Below are 27,063 nucleotides of genomic sequence, written 5' to 3'. Positions count from 1 at the left end.
CTTGGTCTTCAGTATAAAAGCTTTGAGAAGCTTTGTGAAACATTGGTGTGCCCATTTTTTTGAGCGTTGTCAATTCTGGTCTCTCCTTCTCAGGAGGAATGTTAGAGCAGGTAGAGAGGGGCAGCTAAAATAGTCATAGGATCAGCTGTCTTACAGGAAGACACTGAAAAGATTGCAACTTCAGCGTGTGGGACCAGGCAGGCTGCACCCTTTAACATATGTAATCCAGCGGCTATAGTTCTTGAGGGAACATAGTAGGGATGGGCAGCAGAAAGTGCCCAGGCTTGCATGCTCTTCTTGCATAGCATTTCCTGTTGCTGCTGCTGCTAGGGACCACTGATCTGACCCAGCAGTGCGTTTCATACGTCCATAACAGGAGAATGTCGCGGGTCCTTGTCTTGGACTATGACCTGACTAAGTAGGTTGTTCCAGTACTTTTGTGGTGAGGTAGTGATTTTTACCAGTTGAGAATTTGGTTCATTGCTTTGGAAAGAGTCAAATGATAACTTATTCAAGGTTCCTTTATAGGGCATTTGGTTTCTCAACTGCAGCTGTTGAAAGTTGTTTTTGTATTTCGATTAGTGGATTATTGCAAGGTAAAATGCAGTGAGGTACTACCATGAAAAATGCTACAGATTTGCATGAAGCTAATAGGACCTATTTTTTTTCTCTCGTTTCTTTTGGATGGGTCCTGTTTTCACAAACTTTTCGTACAATCATTGTTTCTGAGGTAAAAAGTCGTCTTTTTTTCTTTTTCTTTTTTTCTTTTCTTTTTAACAGGTTCTTGAAGATGCAGAGGCTCAACATTTGTTCCAGTCCATTCTTCCTGATATGGTCAAGCTGGCACTCTGTCTCCCTAGTATCTGCACCCAGGTAGGTAAACGGAGCTGACTAAGTGCTCTGTGGCAGACCACTTTTCTGCGAACTGTAACTAACGGCTAAGGTCAAAACATCAGGATCACGTTATGTTCTTAATAAAAGCTATAGTTTTTGCATTGAATGTAGCTGAGGCCTAGGGAGCAGAACAGACAATGCACATCTATAATGATATAATAGAATGTAAAAATATATCTCTTGCTGTCATATTTTTATTCTGAACTTCAGTAATGCTTTCCTTTCTATGTGCTGGAGTGCTTCTTGCTTTTCTTAAATGAGATGACAATGAAACCTTTCAGGTTTGAAAATCACACTTAAACTGAAATACTTGAATAATCTTAAAACATCTAATTTTCTAGTTTAGAAATTTTTTAATCCTAGAAGTAGTATTTTCATAAAGCCCTCGTTTACTTGGGAGCATATTTTATTCTAGTTAGAGCATCACAATACTTGCGCACATACAAACTTTAATTCTTTATTATTATTATGGGAATCGGTTCTGTAGGTAGTCAAGCTGATAAAAGTGAATAGGACTGATCAAGTAAGTGAGGATGTATGATAGGTAACACATCAGCAGGGTAACAACTCTAATTTGTAGGCTCCTTTGTTACAGTTTTCTAAAGTGATTTTATTGCACAGGAGCAGGGAAAATCTCCCCCTACTTTGTTATGCTGCAGGGGTCCTACAGTAGCTGTATAATTTCAAACAGTATGAATATTTCTTAAAAATTTTTTTACTAGTCACTTGATGGGGGAAGTTTTTGAGAATGCTGTGAAGTTTATGAACACAACGTCAAGCATAAGACTTGCAAGTTCCTGTAGTAATGCCTTTTATAAAGATGATGTACTGCTAGGCAGTGTAAATTGTGAAAAATGTTCAGACTTTTTTTTTTTTTGTTTAGACATAAAGCTAAATTTGTTCTAATATAACATACTGTCCAAAATATCCTATTTTTATAGGCTTGTAGAACTTACTAGGGAGAGCTTCTCAGGCTTTTTTCCCCCCTCTAGCTGTGTGACTTCAGACATCATAATATAGCTTGTTAATTAAATAGCCAAAAGACAGAATGAGATTCAGTGAACATGAATGTAGTAGTTATAAGAATGAAGGAAAACTTATTTGTTTTGTGGAGTAAACAGGGCTGTGTATTCAACAGTCTAAATTAGTAGCAGTTTCTGTATTCACAGCTAAAAGGATTAAACTGTAGCTGCTCAGCTCTCCTGGAGCTAGGCTAATGATGATGGCTGAGAATATTGGAAGAAGAGGTGAAAACTGTATTCTCTTTCTGCTGTCAAGTGGGTTTATTGTAATTGTTACTGGACTCCTTAGCAGTTGGAATTATATTCCCCCACCCCCCACCCCAGTATTATCACGTAATTTAAAAAAAAAATAAAAAAAAAAAAAATTGCTGTGAATGTGGTGAGCGAAAATTCCAAATCAGGAGGCTAAAGCCTGATAAAATGGAAGATGCATAACACTTCAGGTTTTTTTGGTTTCCTCTGCCCCTTTGTTTCTTTTTATATTAAAGAAACCCTGACTAGTCTCAAATAAAACTCCAAACTGAAGACCAAAGTGAAGCTGAGCTTTTTGTTCATTCTGATTCTAAAAGAATGGATAATCATGCACTTCCTGCAAATATTATCAGTGTTATTTCTTCAAGCAGGATAGACAAAAATTCAAAGCAAGCCATAGAGTGATGATCTGTGGCGTGACTTCCACATTTCTTTGTAAAATATAAAGCATGGTTATTGTAGCTGAAAGCATTCCTTAAGGGTTCTTAACTATACAGCTATTGAAAGTGGGTTTTTACTTCAGTTTTTAAGATTGCCCAGGATTTGCAACATCCCATCTATTTTTCCCCCTCTCCATTCCCCATGGTTTTGTTTGATAAGTTGTGTTTTCTTGGTCTTTCTTTTTATTATTGATTTAGAAATCTGCAGTTTGTCAAGCAAGCTTTTCCCAAATTGTCTTGAATAAACTGTTCTTGACTTTAATGGTGCTGCTGATTAAAGGGTTCACCAATGGCCTAAATTACTCTTGCTCTAATTTAACAAATGTAATTTTGTGCTCCTGTTTTTTCTTTTAAAATGCGTAAGCTAATTATTTTTCTCTCTCCTTCCCTCCCTTCTCTCCTGCCCCTCCCTCCCCCTCACTTCTTTTGTTGGTAGCCAATACCTCTACTGAAACAAAAGATGAATCACTCCATCACAATGTCACAGGAACAGATTGCTAGTTTTCTAGCCAATGCTTTCTTCTGTACTTTTCCACGTCGCAATGCGAAGATGAAGTCTGAGTATTCTAGTTATCCAGACATTAACTTCAACAGGTATGGCACTCAGGTGTAAATGAAGCTGATAACCCTTCAATGAAAATATTATTGTTGTCATTTAGGGGAGAAACTCCTTGTTTCTTTCATGTTTCTGTCACTAATTTCAGTAGTTTGCTTTCTGTCTTTCCTGTTTTTACCTCTAAGGGAAAAGAAAACTATGCAACTATGTAAGAAAGGATCTTGTGTACAGGAAGATATGCTTAATATTCTAAACTTTTCTTTTTTTCATGCATGCACACACACAGACACACTCTTGCTCTGGCATAATTAGGCTGATACAATTCCCTCCCTCCTCATAAGCCATTCGTCTGCGAATGGTATATGTCAGTTGTGTTTTAAGTGTTCTATATGTTTTTAAATTAAAGGTCAGTGTTTCCCCAGCCATGTTTGTTGTCTCCTTTGTGTCAGCGGTGGTGATCTGCACATTAAGTCAGATCAATAGGACTTGATTCTTCAGCATCCATGCAATCTCCTATCATTTCAAGGCAGTTGTAGAGCTGCATGTTAAAATAAACCTGTTCTTTTTGCTACAAGTTAGCCTAAAAAGGTTTCAAGATTGCAATAAGAATTAAAGATACTCTGATTTCTAAACAAACACTTAGTCTTTTTTCCTCAACATTAGCTTACAGACAGATTTTATTAGAAATTTTTCTTCATATATTTTATTTTTTCAATATGCTTATTTCAGTTTTAAATGGGGGAAGAGGATGGAGACGTTTCCTGCTGCAGAATATTACGGTTCGCCTGGGTTTGTAGATTAGAAATGAGAGTTTGTTGTCTTCTGGGCACTTCCATTCACGTCTGTGTAGATCAACCTGAAGTTTATTAGGCTGGAGCTTGGATAGATTATTGATCTAGAGTTTTTCTTATTCTTCACAGTTAACATATGTAGTGTATATGCTCTGAAAACTGAGACGAAATATAAAAATACTGTTACCTGTGATCCAGTACACTTGAGTACGTGTGGCATAAGAGCTATATTAGACTAGAACTTCCCAGAATAAATTGTCAGGCATGCTGATGTGCTAATAAAGGTTTCGGTGCTTGCTGTCTTTAAGGGCTAGCACAGGTTTCTCTATACTGTGACCAGGGTCACTGTCTTGGTGTTTTTTCCAACAATGCAGTAGGTCACATAAGAGAAGTGTGGGTGGGCATTAATGTGCCATACAGTTCAGCATATTTTTCCATTAGTTCCTAAGAACAAATAAGTGAAAAGTGCCATCCATGCATTAAAAAAGATTTATGTTCAGAGCAGTGAAAGAAGACAGTGAAGTTCTGGAAACAGTTCTGTTTGACTGCACCAGCTACACATGACTAGCTGAATTTTATGTTTTTTTAAAGAACATTAAGGTACCAGGTTTTGTTGTAACTTAAGCATGTTATAAATCAAGCAGTTAATTTCTTACCAATTACAGAATAAAATGCTGTTGAATCACTGGAGTAAATTCATATTATCTTCTATGAACATTGCACAGCAATATAAAGTCACGGTGGTACAGTGTAATACTAGTGGTTAACTCAGGGCATAATATTTTGAACTACTTTTAAATAAAAAAGCCTTGGCAAATTATTAGGTAAATAGTTTCCTGCCATAGACTTAAAGAATGACCAGTATAAAGTATTAACTGTTCAGGATTTTCTGCCCTATTCCAGTCAGTCCTAACTTTGTTTTCTGACTTGGCTTCCTGGTGCCAACTCATAGTAAGTTCCAACAATGTTATTTAAAAGGGGTAATACAGCAGACAACTTTCAGGCCTTCCTCTTGCATTACGGATGAGGTGATGCTCAGCTTTTAGTCACGCAGGGTAGAAAGCCATTTTTATTCGTGTAAGTGCAAGAATATTGTTGCCAAACTGGAGAAAAGAAGGGAAGCTGATGTCCTCTGGTTCTTGAGGATTAAAAGTGGCTCTTTCTCAGTGTTTGCCAATTTATGCAATTTTTATATAATTACAGTTTCCTTTTTCAGTCCTTTTTTTACTTAACCATTTGTTGGACCAAAATTCCGCCCGCACCCCGCCCCGTGTATTTTGCATTTGATGATGAGCAGATTAGTGAAGTAGAATATGAAGTGTGACAGGCAGTGGATAAAATAAGAGGGAATGTGTCAGTGAGAGGGGGACTGGCAGGATAAAAGCAAAAGGAGATTGAAGAGAGTGAGTGGTGGAGAGAGGACTACAAGAATTTACGGTTTTCTGTCATGCTACTGTATATAACCTGACTTGGTTGAAATCTAAAATGAGGGGGGAGAAGGAGGATGGATAGTATCCTATTTCTTTTTCTTCCTGTCAACCCTGTATTTTCTTGCCCTGAAAAGTTAGTTCTTCAGTAGCAAGGACAGAGAATAAAATGTCGTGTTTTCAGCTATTGTTTCAGGCTTGTAAAAACGACAAGGTTTGGTCCATTGCAGTATGTATGTTCAGCTTTTACAAAAAAGCCTTTCGTGAAGCTGGATGTACTCAAAAGGCAGTAGGCAATGACTGAAGTTAAAATGTTTGTGACTTTTTTTTTTTTTCCCATCTTTATAACAGTGTTTTGATGTAAAGGCTTCGGAGGCTGCTGCTCTGCTCTGTCTGCTTACGTTATGGGCATAACAGATTGTTCCACACAGCAACCCTTTCTCCCCACAGTATTATGGTCTGCAGCTTTTTCCAGACTTTGTTCTTCCTCAGTGTAATTCATCTGCTGCATGACTGAGAATGAATAACTTTGTTCTTTGGGTACAAAAAATAATCTGCCATGGTTCCCTAACGAAGCAAAATTACTGAGCGGATGCTAGCACTTGAGGGATTTTTTCTTTAGCAAACGGGGTGTTCCTCGATTCCACTATGCATGCCCTTGCTATGTTCATACAAAAGGCTTCCACCCCTCCCCTCAACTCTTTGAGACTGAAAAAATAAAATTTGTGCCTTAAGTTAGAAACACAATTGCATAAGCTGTTTCTTTCTGTGTTTTCAGTTTTACACAGCAGTAATTAATCAGTTCACTTTATGCAGACTTAAACATTAGTACCTTTTGTATACAGTACGAAATAGTTACTGTTTCTACATTTAAATGTGTCCCCTCTTCCCTCCCAGTCTTCTCCCTGCTTTAGGTTTTTATGTGGTATTAACTAGCATATTGTGACTTAGACCCCTACTCCCCCCAAGGTACAAATCTGTTTGACAGAACAACAGACAGTCAGTGCAAGATATTGAGAATTTACTTTTTCTTTAGCTCCCCCCCCCACCCCCCCCTTTTTTTTTTTTTTTTTTTTTCCCCTTCTCCCTCTCTTCAGCATTTTCTGGTGCACCAGTGCTTGGCACTGTTACTACAGTGATGATGGCAAGTTGTTGGAATGCTGGTGTGTGCACTAATAACTGCAACTGATTGGAACGAAGACCATTGTATGTGTTAGTATTAACATAAGTCAGCCATGCTTTACCTCTCCTCTCCTGCCTGTTGGTCTTGCCAGATGAGAGGAGAAAAAAAGCAAGCATTCCTCTTTTGACACTGAAGCACTTAGTTTAATAGTATGTTGTGACACTGACTGTCTGTTTTGATTGTTCATCATGCTACAGACTGAAAGTCACCTGTGTATAATGAAATACTCAGTAGTTTAATTGAATTCTTCCCTTTTGTACTTGGCAAGGATGGGCCTATTATGATTCTTAAGTCATTAATTACATAATTCTTTTCAAATGTAGTTAATAAAATGGAATTCATAGTTTAACTTTGAGAGCTTTAATATTTATGAATTCTAGTAGCTAGAATGACATCCATTCAGTGGCCAAACATTAGATCATACTAAATAGCATAAAATACTGCTTCTGTTCAAAATATCACACTAAATTTACAGTTCAATTTTTCTTTTTAAAAACACTTTTATAATACGTAAGATGGAAATAGATCGTCAGCTTTGTGCAAAAATAGCTCATCACAAAAGAAAGAAATAATTAAATTTGCCATTTTGTTCCTATTTCTGTTAAATTTTCCACAGAAGAGCATGAATTGCATTGACTCTTCTGAGATCATCTCTACAATTATGATGTTGGTTGCACAGTTTAAAATAGTTTCTTATGGTGATGCTCATAATTAATCTTCTTTGTGAGTAGTTTGTGGTTTAACATAGCACTTCCATGAAAAATATATTCCTCTTGAAATATATTAAAGATAAGATTCAACTACGCTTTCTTGCATTTCTTTTTTATAAGGTGCTGAAATGGATACTGTCCACTATCACACAAGACCGCGCTGTGGAGGTTTTTATTCCCCTCTGTTGACCAAGTTATCAGACCTATGTCTTAACACTGTAGAATTTGGTAATTTAGGAAACTAGGTAGTTTGAGTATATGTAAAAGCAAAGTATAAGGGGAAAAAAACTTCGGCAACCTCGAGTCAGTGTTCTCTATGACTGAAAGGGAGACAGGCTTGTCAAAGACCCACTTTGCTTTTGCTGTCTTTGACCTGCTATGGATCTGCTATGGATCTGTTATTAGCTGTTGTGTCGAGTTACAATAACTCCTCTGTTTTCCTTTTTCAAAAAACTACTGTAGTTAAACTGGAGATACTATGCATCTGTAGTAGCTCCCATCAAAGCAATTGAGGTTGAATTCAAAACTGAAGGTAGTAGTCTGATGACATAAGCCTGCTGGATCTTTTGGCACATACATTAGTGGATGTGCTGGTCCGAAACTGCCAGTATTCCACTAGGACTGAATTTCTTCATCTTTTATCAAACAAACCTTTAAAGTAATTTCAAGTGATTGGAAATGAGGGGGAAAAACCCACTAGTTAAGATATATATGTCTTTCATGGAATGTATAATATATGAAAGGAAATGGGCAAACTGTATAGTACGTTTATGCAGGAGAATTGAAATCTAATTTACCAGTAATGCAATTGTCTCTTCATAAACAACATCAATTTTGCAACACTAATGAGTATTCTCTGGGGAATAAATTATCTAGCGACTTTGAGAGAACTTGGTTTGGACTGAGAGACGCATTGCTCCTACGAAAAGTGGTTCTAGGTTTTCTGAATTTAGACACTGATCCTACAAAATGGATTCCATTATGCCTACCTTAGGCATATGTTCTAATTAGCCCTTGATGGAATACTTTAAAAAGAGTATCATTTTCTGAAAAATTTAACATCAACGTTTGTGTGTGGTAAATGATGAAATACTCTTTAAATAGCCAAATTTAAAAGGACACTATTCTTAACAAGTCTGGCGTACTTTGCTGTAGTGATTAAAACAGTACTCAATCTGAATTTTTTTTTTTTTTGTTAGCTTAGTAAATATAGTAATTTAGTCCAGAACTTAGTTGTACCATGCTGTGGGATGTCTTTTGCTTTAGATCCTCAGGGTAAAACATTTTACCCTGCTGTTCTTTGGTGTTGAGTACTTGGAGTTAGCACCTTATCATTTCATCAAAGTCAAGTATCAGTCTGATGTATTTTAAGACTCCTAAATCACCAAAATGTTTTCTTAAAACAGGTTTATAATGCTCCAAGTTACTTGCCGCAGTAAGCAAAAGTCCAAAATGAAAAGCACAGGGAACGGAGCTATGAGTATATGTGAGTGTCTGAGACGGAAAGATAGTTTTTGCATCTAGATTACCAATAAAATTATATTGCCCAACTTTTTGTTTATACAATTCTTAAAAGTCACTATTTATTCTAAAGATGAAGTTCTAATTAAACATAAGGGTATTGAATAGTACATGTTCTTAAATAACTTTGAGATGAAGACAGCTTGTACCTATGACACATGACAGTAAATAAGAAATTGCCTATGAGGTTGAATTATTGAGTGTATTGTTTTTCTCCTACTTGATGCCAAGGGAATTCAGAAACTCTGAATTACTTCCTGTATAAACAGAGAAAAGGAAAGTGGTTTTAATATGGAAGGATGGAATTCATGTTATTAAGTGGAAGAGACATACACTAGGCACCCGAAAAGCAGAACTGAGGTTGCTGTACCTGGCTTGTGTACGGTTGTGCTTCATTTTCCTGTTGGGAAGTGCACAATCTGGACAGTGGCATTTCCTTTTGTGCTGTCAGAGAGCCGATTCATTTGTCTGCTGTTCACCTTTCTGGGAGGAATTTCTCATCTGGATTGTTCTGCATTTGATTTATATAAAGTCCAAATTTCATGAATTAAAGTTTTGATATTCTGAGTAGCCTTACTTTTAGTTCTCACTTAAAATATTTTCAATGGCTGCAGGACTTTCTAGTAAGGGTTTATATTTTCTATTGGATATAAGAATTTCCCATTTTAAATTTGCTAAGGTTTCCTTATCTTACATTGTGTAATTGATGTTTAAGTATTTAAAGCTGTCTAGGCCAGAGGTCTCCAAACTTTTTTTTGATAGCACATACCTATCCATAAAAAATTTTTGAGCGTGCACCCCCAATATATGCATATTTATTTACTTATAAATTACATACATGTGCTACTGTACCAATATATTATATTCTACAACATGCACAAGAAAAGAAATTTTAAAAGGATGAGAAAAAGATGAAATAAACACTATTTTTTTTTTTTTTTTTTTTAATTTTATGAATGGTACAAAAACATTTTCTTCCTGCATCCTAGTGGATTGTCTTGCACGCCCCCTGGGGTGCTTTGAAGACCAGAAGTGGGTCTGGGGTATTGGTATTCACAAATTTACAGGTATGTAAGGAGGAATGAAACACTGTGTAATTCATTTCTCTTGATAAAGGGAGTGTAAATGGTAGCAATGAAACACTTGTTGCAGCTCCATTCTTCATGAAAAGTCCTTGACCAGTGACTGACTGGAACTATCTTCCATCTTTTTCATTGAAGTGAAGCTTTAGTGATGTAGCAGTCTGGTTTAAAAGGTAGATAAATATTTCTGTATGGAGGGGAACTCCACCCAATACATAATCAATTGAAACAGCTTTCTCAGAAAATACTTCAGGTAAAGGATACAGGTAATTAATGTAATTCCAGTTATTCCTATATGATAGGCTGAATTGTTTTCATATATTAGAGAGTGAAAGAGATTGTTCTCTATCCTGTGCAATCATGTGATAAGCACACATAATTATATACACAGTCCAACTCTTACATGATGGAGTTCTCTCTCTCTGTGCACATTAATGCATACAGATTTCCTAGACATTAGATGCACTAATATCTATAGCTAGTCCTTAATATGTGTGTGACTAAGGTTACCTTGAGCACAATGGAATAAAAATGTCAAATAATATTGTGACAGAACCCTTACTCAAACAGAGTGTTTTGATCAACCGTGCTTAGCATTGCAAATCAAAGCTTAAAAAAAAACCAAAAACCAACCTTCATTACAAATATGATACTCTTTTTGAAAAAAGGAGAGTTTTATTTTTCTCTTCTGTTCATGGAACTCCACTTTTTGGGGGGGGTGGGGGGGGCAGAGGGGAATTGCAGGGGAACGATGGAAGAGATGCTTCTTGTGTGCTCCCCGGTGCAACTGATGTAATCCTAAATGATGAGTTTATTGTGCCATTCAACACTATATTAATTTTTCCTTTAGGGCTTCGTGTATCAGTATGAAATTTTGGTAGTTGCCATTGAGATTGCTAGCAATTGAGAATGCTCAGCCTTTTAATGAAAATAGCCCTCAATCATACGGAGAGTAATACAAGTTTGACAGTAACATACGTAAGCATGGTATTTCCACCCCTACATGTATACATCAGATAAGCTTAGGCTTTGAAATGCACCAAGATACTAAAAGCAAGGTGCTTATTTTATTCTCTTTTCCAGGTGTTTTGTCATTCTATACGTTAGACTAAAGCTCTGCTTAGGGATTAGCTCTGTTCTTGAGATTGAAGGTAACGTCTATTCATTATTTTAATTTCTGCCTTAACTTTCCATCGCATCCCCTGCTCAGTCCCTTTACTGGGTGAAATTCATCTATCCATACTACTTCCTTGTAAATCCTTCCACTTTTATTTGTAGGAGAAAAATGAGGTTTTAGTAAAATGTCTTGCACTTGCTTAGATGCTATGTTACCTTTAGTGAGATCACACTAAAATACAAGAAACAATACAAGTGTGTCTTCAACTATAGTAGTAGAGAAGGCACTTCTAAGTGCCTGTGGTAGTTAAGAAAACACACATGTAGTTAACTGTGGGGACCATAAGTATAAAATTGTGTATCCACACTTTTGCAAACAGCACACATGAAATGTCATGAATTTATGAATGGAAGTATTCTTTGAAGTACAATTCCATATTGCAAATTTTTGTATATTGTTACAGCATGGACAGCTTTCTGAGTCTTATGATAGGTTCTGATTTCAATGTAAAGACATGGTTATACTCTTTGAAAAGAAACATTCAAAGGAAGCCCAGCCTGGGGATGGGAAGATACAAGCTGGGGATGGAAATACCAATATGAAATTATTTAACTGGGAGGTTAAACCACATGATCGTAATGGTTCCTTCTGCTTGTAAAAATTGCTGGAGCCAGTTCTTCAAGTAACATCAAGGGATCAATTTAGCTCCTTGGAAATTAAATTTCACAAGTAAACTACTGTATTTTAATTATACCGTAATCAGAAACAATGTATTTCGGAACTGTTTACTTAAGCTGGTTCAACTTTTCCCCAGTAAACTATTTGCATGCCAAGGTTACTTTTGTGTAGCTCTTAATGTTATTAAGTCATGTTGATGTTGCATCATTGGAAATGCACCCTTTGAAGTAGCTTGCAGATTTGCTGCTTGTCTCAGCACTCGAAGGACTTAGGAGCAGGTTCTTTAGAGCTTTTGGCTCCAGCTTTCTAAGGTGGAAATGTTGGTTGAAAATAAGACAATTTTGAGTTTGCAGTCAATGAGACTGCAAAAACCAGAACATTGATTACACTTTTAAAATGCTTTTTTCCCACCCTAAAATTTTAGGAAAAAGCTAATGCAAAACATATGCACATGTTTTTGTAATAATTATTGAAATAATATAAACTATTGCCTTGTAACGTTACTGTATGTTTACTGACAGTTGTTGAGTAATTTTTATTTTTTTTTTATTTTCCCAATATATCAGTTCTTATTATTTTTAATATTTTATTTCTTTTATATAGGATTTCTTTTCAGAACAATTGAATTAAGCGTCTGAATATTTGCTAGGAAAGAGTTTTCAGTTAGCCACAATGACTTTAACAATCTACTTTGTGTTTATGACATTGTTCACACATCTACTTTCTTATGTTTTTAAATCTCTGACCTTGATTCCTCAAATACTTAAGTGTATCTCTGTAGAGGCCTTTTATTTGATTAACATTGCCGCTACCCTGGCTTGGAAGCCGGAAAGCCAGAGATAAATTTGCAGCTGTGTTTGGTGATCAGCCCTGAAAGCTTTCTTTGCTCCTGTATCTGCTAAATTGAAGTTAGCTGCATGGCAGTGGGAACATCTTGTACAAAGCAAAACAGCTTACATATGCAGTTGCCAGTAATATTTCAATTACTTCAACTGAAAGTGGGCTTGCAGTGCTTTGCATTTGATTTACAGTGCACTTCACTTGGATGAGTTCTTTAATTGGAATTAATGGGTTTTGGCCTTGGGTTCTTCTGTCAGGAAATTGATTATGTGGTTGCCACTTACGTTTTGGGTGTTTTTTTTAGTAGGATCTGTGTCTCGGAGCTTGAATAAGAATTTTATTTATTATCTTATTGATGGCCTCATCTAGTTTTGCTCTTCAAAATAGAGATATTTGCTTCAGAAATAAAACTCGTCATAATGTTGCCTAATTGATCATTTCAGAAGTAAGGTTTGAGGTTAAAACGTTCATAACTGCCATGTTTTATCCTCACTTAAATTAATGGGGCAGGACTGGGCCATTTTTGGTTGTTGTAAATATCACTTGCTTTTACTGTTGCATTCACAAAGATGAGTGGTTACTTTGTGCTGTGTTTAAGCAAGCTTGGTTGCCTGTGTGTATGGTGGGGGGAGGGTGTTTGGGTTTTCTCTTGTGCTTTTCTTTCTTCTTCTGACTTTAGTATAGCTTGCTGGAAGTCTTCTGAATCATTGATGTCATTGTGATACGATTTCTGTGGAAATTTAAAAGACCATACGAAGCAGTCAAATTCAACTGAATGAATATCAATAACTTTAAATAATTAGATACTATGTGGGTTTTAGGCTAATTTATAGCCCATTAAAATCTGTGGGGATTTTTCCGCTGATCTGATTGCCCTTTAAAACAAATTCCTAATGTTGTAAAGCACTTTTACTTGAAACAGCTGAAGACAAAGGTTCCTTGTGGTCTGGTTACATGAAAATATGTGAGCAATATACTAGTGTTTTGTATTTTGCAAACATATATATGTAATAAAAAGCATGTTTACAGATAGCCGTCTTCAGTTTGCCACTAGCTCGCTAATAAAGTAAATTCTAGACACAGAAAATATGAAGTAAATCTAAGCATATTAATCTAAGACATGGTATCTTCAACCTGCCATAAACGGCTGTCCTTTTATGAGTGCATTCTGTTTTGGACAAACATCATTTGTGGTGGATTCAGTCCTAAAATGTGTGCGCAGGACTGGTGTTGCCTGCTCTTGTTTTTAATAAATAAATAATTTTTCAAAAATTATTTTTCTGTATTTAATAGTGGATTTTCAAGAGAAAGTACAATTTATGTTATGTCATAGTGAAGAAAAGCAAATGCTGTGAGGAGAAGGGTGATGAGAGCTCTTGGGTTAACTGCTATAAAAGATCTGATGCATGTAGTTACTGGATGCATATAGCTACTAGGTCAAAATACAGATAATTTTGAACATCCCTGTGTTGTTCTATCCCCACTGTATGGAGTATCCCTCTACAGCAAGGGATGCCTGTGCCAGAACCCAGAGCTTTTCAAATTCTTTTGTGCTGCCCTGTGGTTTTTACCCAGCCATATAGGGCTACAACAGAAATACAGATACCTCTTCTCATTATTATTCTCATTATAGATGGTGTTTTGGGAATATTTATCTGCTGTAAATGAGATTTTTTCAGAAGCAAATCAGCTTCTAGCTTTGACCCAAGAGGAGAAAGAAGAGAGGTAGTTATCGCAGCTTTTAACAAGAGAAAAGGCAGGCCAATGCTGAACACTTCAGATTTAAAAAAAATATTTGGTTGAAATTCCCTGGTTGACAGAGTGACTGCATTTTGGTGAGTAATTGTAATGGATGAAACCAAATTCATCTGCCTTGCCATTGCCTTTTAGCTTGATCTGACTTATTTCGGGCATAGTTTTTTCCAGTTCTGGACTTCTCCTGCCCAGTCTGCTAGTAATGCTGAACCATGTATCACCTTTGTGACGTGAAGAACTCTCTCCTGAGAGTTTGCAACATAAGCAAGATTTCAATTTGATGTAAAAAGGCAAAAAAAACTAGTAAAGGCATGATTGGGCTAATGGATAAATTAACCAGGTTAAAGGATTCATACCAAATGAAACTTCCAGATGAAAAGTCAGAGATAATTTATGCATTTAGGCAAGACCTGCACAAACACACACACCCCTCCACCCCCAACTCTTTCTTTGACGAACCCCTTATTAGTTGTGCAAGCACAACCCCTTGATAGAACTTGCATATTGGCCCATTTTAAAATAGACTGTATAAGTCTGGAGTTTGCCTTCTTAAAGTCCTGCTTGATTATTTAAAGAATAAAAAAGTGTTTATGAAACCTTTTTAACCATTCTAAAATTAGCTTTTGTGACTTAATATAGATTTTGGATGTAATTGATCTCTTCAGCATGTATACTTCATAAGAATTTTTAAATACTGAAAAAATCTAGTTCACTAGTAAAAGCTAAATTCACATGACAGCTTTCTGGTTTTAAAGGCAGGTTGTCATTCCAGTACATGGAAACAAATGAATAATGTTGTGTCATTCCTTTACTTAGACTGTTTATTGCGGGGGAATCTTACATCCTCGGGGCTTTCACTGTATCAGACGTCTTTTAGTGAACTTCCTACTCAAAGGATATTATTTCTGAAGTCGCCGCTGTTCTTCCTTCCAGATAAATTCCATTATGTGTTGCCAATAACAATGCCTTGTCACTTTGTTGGAAGTGAAATTAAGTAATGCGTGTTCGAGTTGCTGGAAGATAGATGATGCAGTAAAAGTATTTCAGCTAACCTTAAAAGAATACATTCACTTAATGGCTAAAAATAGGATGCTTCTTTTTAATGCTTAGGTTTTTACAAATGAATGTTAGAATGCCAGTAGTAGCCCAGTGGCTGAAGCTGTTTCTGTTGGGGGTAGGTTCTGTTCTTTAGAAACGCTGCTGGGGCAGTGCAGCTCTTGAAAGCAATACGGTTGCATTAATTCTTCTCTGCAACTCACTGAGGTGAAAGTAGGGTAAGACATTTGGATCTTGGAGTACTCAACATACACGTTTTCACCCCTCAGTCACTTATTTGCATCCAAACCAGTCTGTTGCAAATAAAACTAGCAGCTTTCCTGGGTGTTCATACTGAAATTATGTTTTTTGATATTCCAAAATCAGTATGAGTGAGATAGGCATTCACTTAGCATCTTCATCAGAAACTTAGCAAGCGAACGAACTTGTTACTCCTAAAGACCCATGTTACAGAGGGGCTGTCTAGAGAGTTCTTTCTATGGTGGAGTATATAAATGCAAGGCTAACTGAAATATGTGCATAATAGTTAAAAAAATCAAATAACAATTAGTAAGTAGCCTAATTACTATGCACTATCTCCCTGAAATCTAATTAATTGCTTTTATTTCTTGTTTTTCAGATTGTTTGAAGGACGGTCACCAAGGAAGCCTGAGAAACTTAAGACCCTTTTCTGCTATTTTAGGAGAGTCACAGAAAAAAGTATATCCTTTATTCTTTTTTTGAGCTACAAAGCAGATACATACAAAATTTAATCCCATGAAATTTAGAAATGGCTATGCCGCATTATGATGGAAGTGTGTACCAAAAGCCAGCTTGCCACGCACACTGATTTTCATAATCATGTCACTTCTTCTCATATAGATGATGCATGCCATTAAATTTTTTACACAGAGCTTATTCTGTTTTCTTTTTTCTGAAAACATATATATGAGGGGATGTGTAAAATACAGAGAGATACATTTTCACACCCCTTATATATATATATATTAAAATTGTGTGTATATAAATGTCTATATGTGTATATATAAATATACATATGTATAATGTTTGTAATATATGCAACTACTGCTGCACTGCATCAGTGAGAATGTAGAGGGAACTTAGCACCATATGTAGTCATTAAAATCACAAGCTTAAAGATTCTGAATCAAGCTTCAGATTTCCTGCAGTATGCACATTTAGTCCTTTGACTATAATATTTGTAGTTCTGAGGGATTTTCCCCTACTTGTGTTGATATTTCAGGTTTTTTCCCTTCTGTTCTCCCACAGCAAAGCTGTTGTGAAGTTCAAATAAAACAAGTGATAGCAAGACATGAGATATCCCCAACTCTTTTAGAAGTTAGCGCAATATTTTCCTTAGTGTGCATAGTCAGATCTTCTGTTGTTACCGTGAATTTGAACACCTGCATAAGCTTTCAAAAATAGATTTATTTTGTGAGAACTGTATCAGAGCTTATATATTGTATTTTGGGGGAGAAAGAGATTTTACTGCAGTAGCATACGTCACATCTGCAGTAATATCCTTATTATAGTATTTTTTTAAAGAACTTTTTCTTTACATGTCAGTATTTCACTATTAGCTTCATATTTTCTCAGAAGTGTTTGTTTTAAAAGAAAGACAGCTTTAAGCTATTAAATATAAAAATCCCTTTACTTGGTTCAGTCCATCTTCAGTTCATCATTTTAATTCACCACAAATTAAATGTAGCTACATCCTGTTTCAGCTATCAAACTTTCAGCAACGTCACTAGAACTAAATCTCTGAGGTAAAAAGTAAATTGTGATCTATGTGTGGGACTGAGAAGGGATATAGTGCACTAGCTGCTTTTTTTATACTTGAGTAATAATGTTTTCATGCAAATGAAATCCTAAATTTATGCAGCTGTCCCTGACCCCCTGTTCATATGAGATCTGTTGGGAACATGATTTATGAAACTACCATATTAGATTTCTTAATGTTATAACTTTAAATAATATTTAATGAGAATCTTGAATGCTCTATTCTTGAATTAAAAATTCCTATCATACCTTTAAAAGACCCTATTTCTTGTTCTTTTTTGTCCAAGCAATTAGTAAGACTGAAGTAACTTAACTCTATAAATTACTGTAATAATTTTGCACCTCTTTTTATTGTAAATGGTAATTGAATTCCTTGTAAAAGAACACAGTGGAGATTCTATCAGCTGAAGACTTTGTGCTCAAAAGGTGAATGCTTCATGTGTAAAATATTGCCACTGATACCAGAGTTCCCTTGTAGAAAAGCACTTGATTACTGAAAGCTGTGTACTTTTTTTTTAAGAGCAAGCAACTGTTTTTTTCCCCCTAAATCCCTATAATTTTGAAGAAAAACGTAGGATTATTTAAGGCTTTTGGAAGGATATATTTGTGCTTTACATACTGCTTTGAATGTTTTTCATAAGCCAGTGCAGTAGACTTACTGGAGCAAAGAACTGGGTCTCAAATGAAGTTTTTATTAGGATGACATCACCTAATAAAAGGTTGATATTTTCTTTCTGTTGCAAAACTGAACTTTTTTGAGTAAAATAAGGAGAGAAGATAATAATGCATCCTTCCTTCAATGAGCAATGGCTCCTCTTTTTCTCTTGAGGGCAGGAGTCTTTTCTCAGTTGAAATACAGTGAATTTCACTAGGCATCCTGGCAGGGCTGAAAATAGCTTGATTTGGAATCCACTAATACTGCATCTTTATTGACATAGTAGGACTTTCTCGGAAATACGAGCTGCTGCTTCATCCATCCATAGGTTGAGTACTCTGTGCATTGCCTGTTGGCACTGAATGGTAGTCACTTCTAAAGGTTCACAATTTCTTTTTTCTAAGCGGCAGCACATTTTACTTTAACCTCAACTATTGAGTCTTTCTAGTAGTGTTTACAGTTTAAGTGAAAATCACTTAAGAAATAGTTTTTCCTTGATCTGGAAAAAGAAAAATACTCGAACTCCAAAGGGAGAAGAGAAGTGAGTATTTTGGTCATGTTACTTGTTTTCAGTTTGAGCATGGGCTGTTAGGGGAAGATTCAAAGCTGCTCTTGAGGAAAGTTAAGCTCTTGTGTTTCTGCCAAGAATCATGTTTGCTGTAATTTTAAAAGCTTACCATTTAAAATAATCTAAGGACTAAAGCTCCAGCAGTTAATGCATTTTCCTCTGGGGTTGGTTTGCCTGTAGAACCTACGGGATTGGTGACGTTTACAAGGCAGTGTCTCCAGGAGTTTCCAGACTGGGAAAGGTAAGTCAAACATCCTATTAATGTAAGAAATTTCTTACGCCAGTGATAACTGCATCCTATTCATATGGAATTGATTCAGGCCTGGAACTACTACAGAAAACAATGTTTGGTATAGATTGTTATGGAGAGAAGTACAGAGTGAAGTGGGTGAACTGCCACGAGTAGTTTGAGTGCCCTGAGTTTTCCAGTATGTTTGTTCACCTGTGAAGCCAACAAGTCTTAACTGAATTTTTAAAACAGTAGCACATCTTCAGTGCTGTTGATTGAGTGGGGAAAAAAGAGAGAGATGACTTGATTTCAGAAATGACAGGAAATATAATGAAATAGGGTGATAACCAGCATGAAAACACAAGTGTTGCAGCTTTCTTGCTGATTAGCGAGTTAATGTGGGACAAACTTGTGTGAAAAGCATAGAACTTCAATTTCGGGTTTGGGGCTTTATGGTGAAAGAGGTGGAGAAACTGAACAATTGACTACATTGAACCTCTACAAATTGTTTCTGAAAGGCAAAGGCATTTTCTTGAATCCATCAGGGTTTTGTTTTTGTTTGTTTGTTTGTTTGTTTTTGTTTTGTTTTGTTTTTTTAAACCACCTTGTGTTAAGGTGTGTGAGAAGTTTGGGTTGAATGAGCTTCCTTTTAAAATGGATGTCTTTGTGTGGAGATTCTATAATCATCCTTTCTGTACAATATTTTTCCTCAATGATAGGTCTCAGAAAAAACTGTCTAGATTGCATGTCACCTATGAAGGCACCATCGAAAGCAGTGGACAAGGTATGCTACAGGTAAGCGCATGTAACAGTAAAGGTGGCTTTATGTCATATTTTTGTCATACTTTTATGGTCTGCCAGCTTAACGAAGTTGTTATTTATCATCAGTTGACTTAAATGACAAGATGTTATGCAGTGCAAAAGAAACATCAAAATTAATTCCATGGGCAGTCTTAGTACTGTCAGTGTTCCCCAGCTCAAGTAGGTTTGCACACGTACCTGGTACAGAGAGAGCTGACAGAAAATCACAAGCCTTGGACAGCTTCAGGTCTTTTGGTTCAAACCAGGATCAAAGATTGACAGGATAAAAGTTTCAGGCTGTGATCTTGATGAGTTGTCAAGGGTTTCAGTTTATTTTGAAAAAATTATTCTTGTGCCCCAGACAGTGACCAGGTCAGTGGTTCAGGAGACTTTCTTGTTGCTGCCAGCACCACTGTTCCGGTCTGGGAGCCAGTCAGCAGAAGAAATTCATAAGGAGGATGTCCTGTCCATATCTATAGCAAGAAACACATTTGAGTTTTCAAATTAGTTGTTTGGGTTTTGTCTTTCTTTAAAAAAAAAAAAAAAAAAGAAAAAAAAAAAAAGTCTACCCTCTAGAGTTCATTTACCAAAAAAAATTTACAACTTCTTTAGCTGGGAACAAGTGCTGCAAAGGAAGAGGAGGAGGGAGAATAGGAGGACTTTTTTCTGCAATGCTTTTTGTTCAAACTTTAAAATGTCTCATGACTTTATGAAACTTGAGCACTCAAATGTGTCTTGAAATTACTAAGAACTCAGCAACTGCTCAATAATAACCATTTTTCTGCTGTCTCTTTATTCAACTATCCTATAACCTCAGAGGTGAGAGGTTGAATTATGCCTTTTCACGTACTGTTTCTGTTGCACCCTGTAAAAGAGAGCGTTGCCTAGGATGTGATATTTTTCCTCCTGGCTATTGAAAGTTTTATCAAACAAAATGCCACTGCTCAGACGAAGAGTGCTTATTCCAGGAGGGAGCAGGATGACCAAGGCAAGACGACAATGCAGGAGTCTGCAGTGACCCCAGCCTCAGTGGGCAGGGTTGCTGGCCGGGACAAGCAGAGCAGGGATGGTGACAACAGTAGTTTCTGCTGACAGGCTGGCGGTCATCAGACAAAGGCAAGGTGATGAGTCAGGTCACCAAGATCAGCCCTAGATGTCTGGTCAGCAAGTGGGCATCAGCAGGGGACAGGGCTGGGCATGGGCCCATACACGATGTGTCTCAGGTGAGGTCCAGGACAAGGGTGTGTGTTTGTATGGGGACCATGTGCCGGAGGCAAGGATGGGGGCCCAGGGTGAGGCTACTCAGCACAGTTAAAGTGCATTTGGGGCCCTGACGCACTGAACATTTGGGTAGTTTTCATGTTACATTTTTTTATCATAGTCAAGTTCAGCAAATCTTAAACAACTAAAGTGTGTTGGTATTTCCAGAACAGACTTCAGGAACGCGTGCTGTTGTAGCGGCTGGCGCTCTGTGTGATTTGGACTCGACTCTGACTCCTCAATCAATTTGTCATCTACACAGATGTTCGTGTCACTGCAGCAACTTTTGTTCCCCTCCTGTAAATATCTTGCTGATATTTAGATAGCTCTCATCAGCTATCTAAATATCAGTAAGAAGCTAATAGCATTTGAAAGATGCAGTGACTTTTTAAAATTATAAATTTATATGGGCAGTGAATTTGCATAAATAGTAATCACTTTATTGAATAAACCAAATCCTTTTAGAACTGTTGTCTATATAAAAATGTAATTTGAAAAATATGTATTATTGCAGCAAGAAATAAAGTCCAGAGCTTCTCTGTTTCAAGCAGAAATCTTAATGATCAAATTACTTGCCTTGTTCAAGTGCGTTTGAAGGAGAATTCATAAGAGAGACTTTTAGGTACAGAACAACTGGTACAGGGGCAATGCTAATCCAAAAATGCTTCAGTGTGGGCAGCTGGGGCAGAATGCTTATTAAAGGACAACTTAATAGTTCTTTAATGTCCATAAAATGCAGAAAGAATACTGTAATTTGCTGATTTTGTCTTTCACGTTTACTGAAGTAAGTTTTATTCTTAAATATGTGCTCTTCAAAGAAAACCCACAAAACTTGGATTGAGAGCATTTGAGATGCAAAACTTTATTTTGCTGTGTAATATCTGACTTGTTTTAAGTTTTCTGAGAAGTAGAAAGGAAAAAAAGAGAAAGGCATGCTGTTAATCAGGCTCTGTTCTGCTGCTTGTATTTTTAAGTGATAGCAGCAGATTTCAACAGAATTATTGAAATTTCTACAGGACTTCATTTACCTTGGTAAATGAAAGGATTTTATGCTGTTTGCTTATCTCATAATCCTCCTGAATATATTTTTGTTAGGTTGATTTTGCAAACCGTTTTGTTGGAGGTGGTGTGACTGGAGCAGGACTAGTACAAGAAGAGATTCGGTTTTTAATCAACCCAGAACTGATTGTGTCGAGGCTCATCACGGAAGTCTTGGATCACAATGAATGTCTTATCATCACAGGTTAGTCTTTGCAGAAAATGTTTCACATCTTATTCTGGTTTTATATGTAGAAAATATACTTCAAGTTGAAGTTTAGTATGTTTAAATGCTGTAGGGATAAAAAACAGAAGAAAAAAAAATTCAATACTTATTTGAGAAAGAGCTTCCTTCTTCACCCCACCTCTTAAGACCATAGGGCCCCTGTTCCAATAGATATTTTGTGAAGGAGACAAAAAAAAAAAAGAAGGAAAAAAGTGACAGCAAGCAGACAGATTTTTTTTTTAATCCTATATGAATGTGTTTGAGGACTCAGTGTCTTTAGGCCTAGCTAAAGAATACTGTTGGGCAATATAGGTAAAAGTCACAATTACCAGCTATTAGCTGGTCCCGGCTATTAGCGGGTAATGCTTCTGTTACGTTAAAGCAGCGTGGTTTGGGTTTTTTTGTTCCTGTCTGGAATTTGTAACATTTGATGTGATCAGTGGGGCTGAAAACTCTTGAGAAAAAGAACTGCCTTCTGGTTACCAAAAAGGGGAAGAAGTGGAAGAGGAGAAAATCAGCATCCATTAAAAAGGGTAGAAAGTCAGGAAATGTCTCTTAAGGATTTTGATGTTGTAAGTTAAGAACATGTGTTTGTGTTACTTGTAAGTTAGTTATGGGTTCATAATTACAACATCAAAAACTAAATGCTTCTCCAGTATGTTGTTGAGGGGCTGTGTATGGAGATGGGCTGTCTGTCCAGTGCTTTGCTGAAAATGTTTTTCCTTTTGTTTCCACGTCTGTCATAGAACTTGGAATGTTTTATTATCCATTGAATCAAAACAGTTAGCATCAAAACACCAAATGTCACTATTAAGAACTGGAGAGGCCCAGGTCATGCTGTGTGTGTCTCAGTTCTATATACAAGAACACAGTGACCATTTTTCATAACTGAAAAATAAAATGATGCTATAATATTTTTTTATTTACTCTAAAGATTGGCTATAAAGAAAAAAATGTTTGATCAGAGAGATCCTCTGGGCAAATATTATAATGGATTATGTATATTTTATATTTTTCAGTTTGCTGTAGTAAAAATGTTGGTTTTAGTTACCTGAGCTGCCTCAAGAGTCAGGAATTTGTACAGGTATTAGAAAACAGTTCTTGCAAAAGTCCTTCCAAAGCACTGCTTTCTCTCACATGCATGCACAGTAGAAATTTGAGCTTAGATCTTGCAAATCTTACTCTGTCCTGAGCTATTGATTGTACTGGGCAGAGCATCTTTTGTTTTCATTCTTATACTTGGTAATCTTAAGACAATGTTTTATTTTGGTTTTCCACCCTGCCAAAACTAATGCCTTTTCTCTGAAAACTTTTTGATAAATTGGCTTTTAAAAAAATGAGTCAGAAAATTCTTGGCCATTGCTGATTTCTGTTGTGTATTTTGGATATGATACTATAAGAAGATTAACATATTGAAGTACTGTCCTCTGGGTGAGGCTCCTCCGGAGACGGTAAAAAAAGAGTGCAGCTATTGGTCTGTGTAATAACTGATTGGGGGAAAACACTAAGTGAATGTTTTGAAAGACCTTCAATTCCCCTGCAAAAACTAGTGATTTGGCATGAACAAATAAAGGTGAGGGTGTTTTTTCCCTGCGGCAGTATAATTTTAGTTTTCTTGAGCTGTTGTACTTTATAGTGTTTTGCAATTAGTATTTGTGATATGGTGTTCTTCTGTAATGGAAATGGCCAGTCCATCATTTTCATTTCATTCCTGGAGCTCTTCCACCTCGGTTCTTAGCCAAGTCTCACAATCCTCTTGATAAATTACATTCTGTGTGATGCATCTTGACTCAGCGGCATAATGGGCATAACTGTGTAGCTTAAATTTGCAGAAGAGTCTGAGAAATTGGAGAAAAATTAAATTTGTTGTGATTGCACAGGATCTGGTTAAGATCACTGCTGTAATGAATATGGAACTGGTCATGCAAACAGTCAAGTTGTTCAGCACAGACATCTACCTACAGAAATGTCAGCAGCAGCAGATTCCCACAGTTGCATTTCTGGTAGAGCTGTGAATAAGTGTCAGTGTTTTTCATTCAGGTTTTTTTCTTTTTCTTTTTTTTTTTCTTTTCTCTCCCCTCTTTCAGTTCACATATACTCAGGCAGTATTACGAGCAGATTAAGCTGTGTTCCATGTTTGCTTTAAATCTACAGATTGAACAACGGCCGGTCCTGACTGCATCTTAGCAATGCGTTTTTCAGAGACTTCTAAGCATATTACCCGTGCAGTAAATGAGATCAGATAATTGGTTCAGCTGAAAATTTACTCAGAGGGGAAAAATTGTTTTTCAGCTGGATTTAGCAGGCTGATTGTGCCTCTGTCTGGAGAGCCAGAAGACTAATGGTGGCACACGATAAGGATCAGAAAAACTGATAGAAAGGGAGAGAAGGATCTTCCCCTCACTTTTGGCAGTAAACGTGCATTTATATTGGTGATCACAAAACTATACCCTTGCGCTTTTCACATGTACTCCTTTTTATTCAGTGCTAGTGGTACTGCCTCTTCAGAGGTATAATTTCTAGCTCATAAGAAATAGAGGGACAGTACGGTAGTTTTTTTTCCCAATCCCTGGGAACTTTATAATGCCATACAGATCATATGCAAATGAAGCTAGACTATGGAGTCTGAGAAAGGTATATTTATTTTTAGTAATAATCGGAACTCTTTCTAGATGGATGAGGTCCCATAAGCACTAACACTTGGCAATTTCACTGTTTGTCTGATGCGGTAACTTACAAGTTTCACAAAGAATGTGTTTTTGAATAATACTTGTTTATACTTTCTTTTGACTTTAGGCAGGCCTTTTTAGTTTGTTTTGTAGCTTGTTTTTAAAGTTCTGATGGAACTGTGCTATTATGCTGTATTTGTGGCTTGGCTTTTTTTTACCCCTTTATTTTTTTTATGGGAAGAAAAAAGATTCACCAGAAACATTAGCATATCGAATTTATCCTGTGCTGCTTCTGTTCTCCCAGCAACAGCAGTTTGTATCCCAGTAGTTCACAGGCAAAAGTGCTGCCAGTTGAATAACCGTTTTTGTGTGACAAATTTCCAGACCTTCACTTATGAAAACCCATTGATTTTCATTAACTTTGGGTTTCTGGGACATGAGTTTAGAGTTCATGTGATTTCTTTGAGTTTCTGTTATTGAATTTTTTTTTTTTTTTTAATATATGTGTTTGCTTGTTTGTTTGTTTCCTGGTGCTTTCATCATCAGACACTGCACTTCCATAAAAATTAATGAAAACAATGAACCTTGAAAAAGTCAGCTTAATACTCTGACTGTCATTTAATCTGTCCTGTTACAATATCTTGATAACCTAGTCTTTTCTTTCCACATGCTAGACACCAAAGGAAATGCTTCCTTTTCAAAGTCGGAAGTTTTGCTATGTTGTCCCCTCAAGAGAGCTGTCAGAAAAGTCACGTAATTCCCTTGTCTGTCTTTTCTTACTACTTGCTCAGACAGTTTTTCCAAGCCTATCAGTAAATCTGAATTTTACCTACATCAAGAAAAGTCTTACTGAAGGTTGATAGCCTACAATTCGATTAGAAGGCTGACTTCTGAGTACTTAATCTGCTTACAGTTGTCCTTTGTATGAGGGCATGAATGTGTGTGAATATATAGGCATATTCTGCCATCACAATTTTGAGGAGTTTGATTTTGTAACAGTGAGTGAGTTCTTGGTGAGGAATCTTTTACCGTCCTGCTCATTTTCCATAGCAACTTTTCTGAATAGCCTTGAGTGGAATTTGTGTGCCCTCAGTATGGTTAATCATCTAGACAAAGCTAAATAAATAATGAGTGGATAATAGGGCAGATGACTTAAAGAAGTGCTGTTAAGTCTTTTCAGGTAAAATAAAATTGGGTAAATGGGGAAAACATCTTGAAGTATATGCATAATTTTAAACAGTTTTTAACAGCTTATGTTTCATATGCTTAAGACTGCTGAAAGCAAGCATTCAAATTCCCTTGTCAGATGAGGTTAAAAGTATATAGTTTTATGTTTCTGATTGTTGCAACTTTTTTAGTTTTTTATTTAGAGATTGAAAAACTTTGACATTAAATTTAAACATTTGTATTCTCAGAGTATCACTGATCTGTGCAACAGTTAGGCATTACTCTTGTCTTAGTAATCAGATGGTTTGTGCTATCAGCTTAGGTCTTTCTAAAACCTATTTTTCCGTTATATTTATAGGCGTAGCTGCTGTCACTGTTTGTAATTAGGGGGTTGCTTAACACTTCTCTTCTTACTCGTATTGTTTATAACTTGTGCCAAACAGTACCTGTATGAGCTGAAATTTTCCAAACAAGGTATTCTGTTCTATCACCTACTTTTGAAATTCAGCTCTTGCGAGCTCAAAACGGGGAAAAGTTGTGATTTTGCTGTGGCATTACTTTAGGAGTATTTCTTTGAAACATTTGTGCATCCCCAGGTTTCAAAGCGAGGTCCTGAAGTTCAGTAGAATGAGGTGAAAAGCAGCCTTTTAGAAAGGCTCTGATCCTTACTCTCAGTTAAAATGCTCTCCTTCTTGGTCTTGGGATAAACCTTTGAAAAGGAGTTGGCACAGTAGAGCATGATAGCTAAAATTGCTGGAGGTCTTAATGAGCTACTTTCTTACAGCCCTTGATGCTTGCCAAGATACCCTGCTGGACTTTTTCACAGAGCAGTCAAGTATGTTCCAGACCATGGTTTTGTGGGTCCTCGAGCTTTTACAGAAGTAGCTTCTTGGTACTGACCGCCGCAGCCGAGAGCAGCGGCCTTTCAGTCCATTCAATGCCATTAATTGCTGAGAATTCATGTCAGGAACCATAGTGCAGGAATCTTGCTGAACAAATGCGAAAAGAAGCTTCTACTGGTTACCAGAAGATCTTGTATTCTTGGTGCAGATATGAATCTCTATTTTCCATTGCTTCTGAGAGCTGCATGTTCATTTGGAGAAGCAGTGATTCCTATGAAAGATTTTCCAAGTGAAAAAATATGTATATATTTTGTATGTAATACAGAACATCATTTGTTTCAGGTACTGAGCAGTACAGTGAGTATACAGGCTATGCAGAAACTTACCGGTGGGCAAGAAGCCATGAAGATAAGACCCCGAGGTAAAGTTCCACATAAATATTTCAAGTGAAAGAATAAACGAATGCTATAAGTTTGCAAACTTGGTGCTTTAAGTATTGCCTAGC

At 36.6% G+C, this 27,063-nt stretch overlaps 1 protein-coding gene across 4 annotated transcripts in view; it reads left to right on the top strand.

The window, feature by feature from the left end:
- The window catches only part of PARG (poly(ADP-ribose) glycohydrolase), a 72,667-nt gene that overhangs the window by 30,587 nt on the left and 15,017 nt on the right, over positions 1 to 27,063 (top strand). For all 4 annotated transcript variants that reach the window (XM_082310652.1, XM_082310654.1, XM_082310653.1 and 1 more), the window contains 7 exons: positions 781 to 873; positions 3,045 to 3,202; positions 15,944 to 16,023; positions 18,507 to 18,567; positions 19,275 to 19,350; positions 21,712 to 21,859; positions 26,901 to 26,979. In XM_082310652.1, the coding sequence (XP_082166778.1) occupies positions 781 to 873; positions 3,045 to 3,202; positions 15,944 to 16,023; positions 18,507 to 18,567; positions 19,275 to 19,350; positions 21,712 to 21,859; positions 26,901 to 26,979 (695 nt within the window). The remainder of the gene's footprint in view (positions 1 to 780; positions 874 to 3,044; positions 3,203 to 15,943; positions 16,024 to 18,506; positions 18,568 to 19,274; positions 19,351 to 21,711; positions 21,860 to 26,900; positions 26,980 to 27,063) is intronic.

The sequence above is a fragment of the Platalea leucorodia genome, assembly GCF_965183815.1.
Source record: "Platalea leucorodia genome assembly, chromosome: 4".
In the NCBI taxonomy this organism is placed as follows: domain Eukaryota; kingdom Metazoa; phylum Chordata; class Aves; order Pelecaniformes; family Threskiornithidae; genus Platalea; species Platalea leucorodia.
This window is presented reverse-complemented; position numbering and strand designations above follow the sequence as displayed.